The sequence below is a fragment of the Elephantulus edwardii genome, unplaced genomic scaffold, assembly GCF_000299155.1.
Source record: "Elephantulus edwardii isolate Elephantulus edwardi_28Jun2011 unplaced genomic scaffold, EleEdw1.0 scaffold00074, whole genome shotgun sequence".
NCBI classification, from domain to species: domain Eukaryota; kingdom Metazoa; phylum Chordata; class Mammalia; order Macroscelidea; family Macroscelididae; genus Elephantulus; species Elephantulus edwardii.
In genome coordinates, this window is record NW_006399824.1 from 368,154 (window position 1) to 370,055 (window position 1,902).

General features: G+C 38.0%; 1 protein-coding gene across 1 annotated transcript in view; it reads left to right on the forward strand.

The window, feature by feature from the left end:
* Positions 1 to 1,902, forward strand: part of ASCC1 (activating signal cointegrator 1 complex subunit 1) — a 165,435-nt gene that overhangs the window by 41,873 nt on the left and 121,660 nt on the right. Inside the window, exon 5 of the mRNA XM_006888965.1 lies at positions 1,517 to 1,653. Coding sequence (XP_006889027.1) covers positions 1,517 to 1,653 — 137 coding nt within the window. The remainder of the gene's footprint in view (positions 1 to 1,516; positions 1,654 to 1,902) is intronic.

The following is a 1,902-nucleotide window of genomic DNA, read 5'->3' on the forward strand; positions in this document are numbered from 1 at the left end:
CTTGGTGAGCACATCCAGGGCAACATCTGTTATCTGATATACTTCAGTTGGTATACCCTCTATTCCTGGGGCCTTATTTTTTTTTTTTTGCTATTTCTTTCAAAGCAGCTTGAACTTCTTCCTTCATCACCATAGATGGTCGAGTTGATATATAGAATCATTAAACTTTTTACCGATGTAAAAATAGTTCAATTTCTAGGAACACTTAGAAAATTAATAACCTACTCACTCCTGTTGCTAAGGCAAAAATTGGGCAATGACAAGAACACAATTTAGGTTATCCATATTTGATAAATATATTTTTCTGCCTTTGGGGTGGTTTATTTGGCCATAGATTAGAGTAAGGGATAAGAATTTAGAGTTCGGGAGAGTTCCTGCTTTACTCCTTTTAGAGGAGATTTTCAACACTTTGTTGTTTCCATCTGTAGAATGATGTGGAAACTTCAGGTCTGCTTCCCTCCAAAAATAACAAGTGTCTAGTAGTTGGAATATACAAACAAATCTTATAACCTAACAATAAAAAGATTGCCTAATTTTTTTAAAAAGTAACATGTGTTAGTATTCTATTTTCTTTCCCCCTCTTTTTTTCTGAATAAAAGTCCACTGTATGGATGTACCATATTACATTTAAATACTCGCGAATTCAAAGAAATTTGGGTTATTTCTAAGTGTCACTATGAATTCAACCTGATGGCACCTAACAACAACAACAACAAAGACAATGATGGTATGAGTATGGTTGCATAGCAGTTAGAAGGCACTTCAGCTACCTGAAAGGTTGGTGGTTTGAACTCAACAGCTCCTAAGTGGGAGAAAGGAATGGCAGTGTGCTTCCATAAAGATGGACAACCTCAGAAAAACCCACGGGACAGTGCTACTCTGTTTTTATGAGTCAGGATCCACTCAACAGCAGTGGGTTTTATCAGTTAGTCTAATGATCAGTGAAAGTGCTCTGGGATGGGTGGGATATTGGGAGCTCTGGTGGCCTAATAAATAAGAAATTATGCTATTAACCCAAAGACTGGAGGTACAAATTCATAAGATGCTCTTCAAGGAAAAGGATGGGCAATCTCCTCCAGTGTAATCTACCGACTCTGAAAAGCCCACCAGATGATCAACTACAAGTTAGTACAGACATGACAGCACCTAACAACAAAGAACATGTTGAGCACCTATTCATGTACTTATTAGCTAATGGGACATCTTGCTTAGAAAAATGTCTATTCAAATACTTCTATATTTACTTCTGTATAGGATGAGTTTCTGTCTTGTTAAAATTTTTTACTGTGTTTTTTGGTAAAGATTTCCACAACAGTTTAGATTCCCATTCAACAGTTTCTACACAGCCTGTTCAGTGATATTGGTTACAATATTTATGACTGATGAACATTCTCAGTCTTCTGTTCTAGTTCTTTTGTTTCCATCAATCCAGTCTCCTTATATTTTCATCTTTGTTTTAAAGTAATTGTTGACATTTGGTGGTCTGAATTTCTTATTTATCTCCCTTTGATAACAGGACCGTGGTGTTGATAGCACCATTTTCCAGAAGCCAAAAAAACTTCATTTAACTATTGGGATGCTGGTGCTGCTGAGTGAGCAAGAGATTCAGCAAACGTGTGAGATGCTGCAGCAGTGTAAGCAGGAGTTCATTGAGTGAGTAATGCACAGCAAGGGAGTGAGGAATGATGACACTGCTGTGCCGCCTTCTTTCTGGGGTCACAGGCTTGCCTTGGCACTAGGCGGCAGGGTGGCATGGTAGCAAGGTCCTTTTACTTGCCCAGCTGTAACTTTTTTTTAAAATTTATTTATTTATTTTTCATTTCAATGAACATCTACAGAGATTTTGGAATTCCATTCATTCATTGTTGCACCCTTCTCCCCGCCCACCCCCCCGTTTGCTCC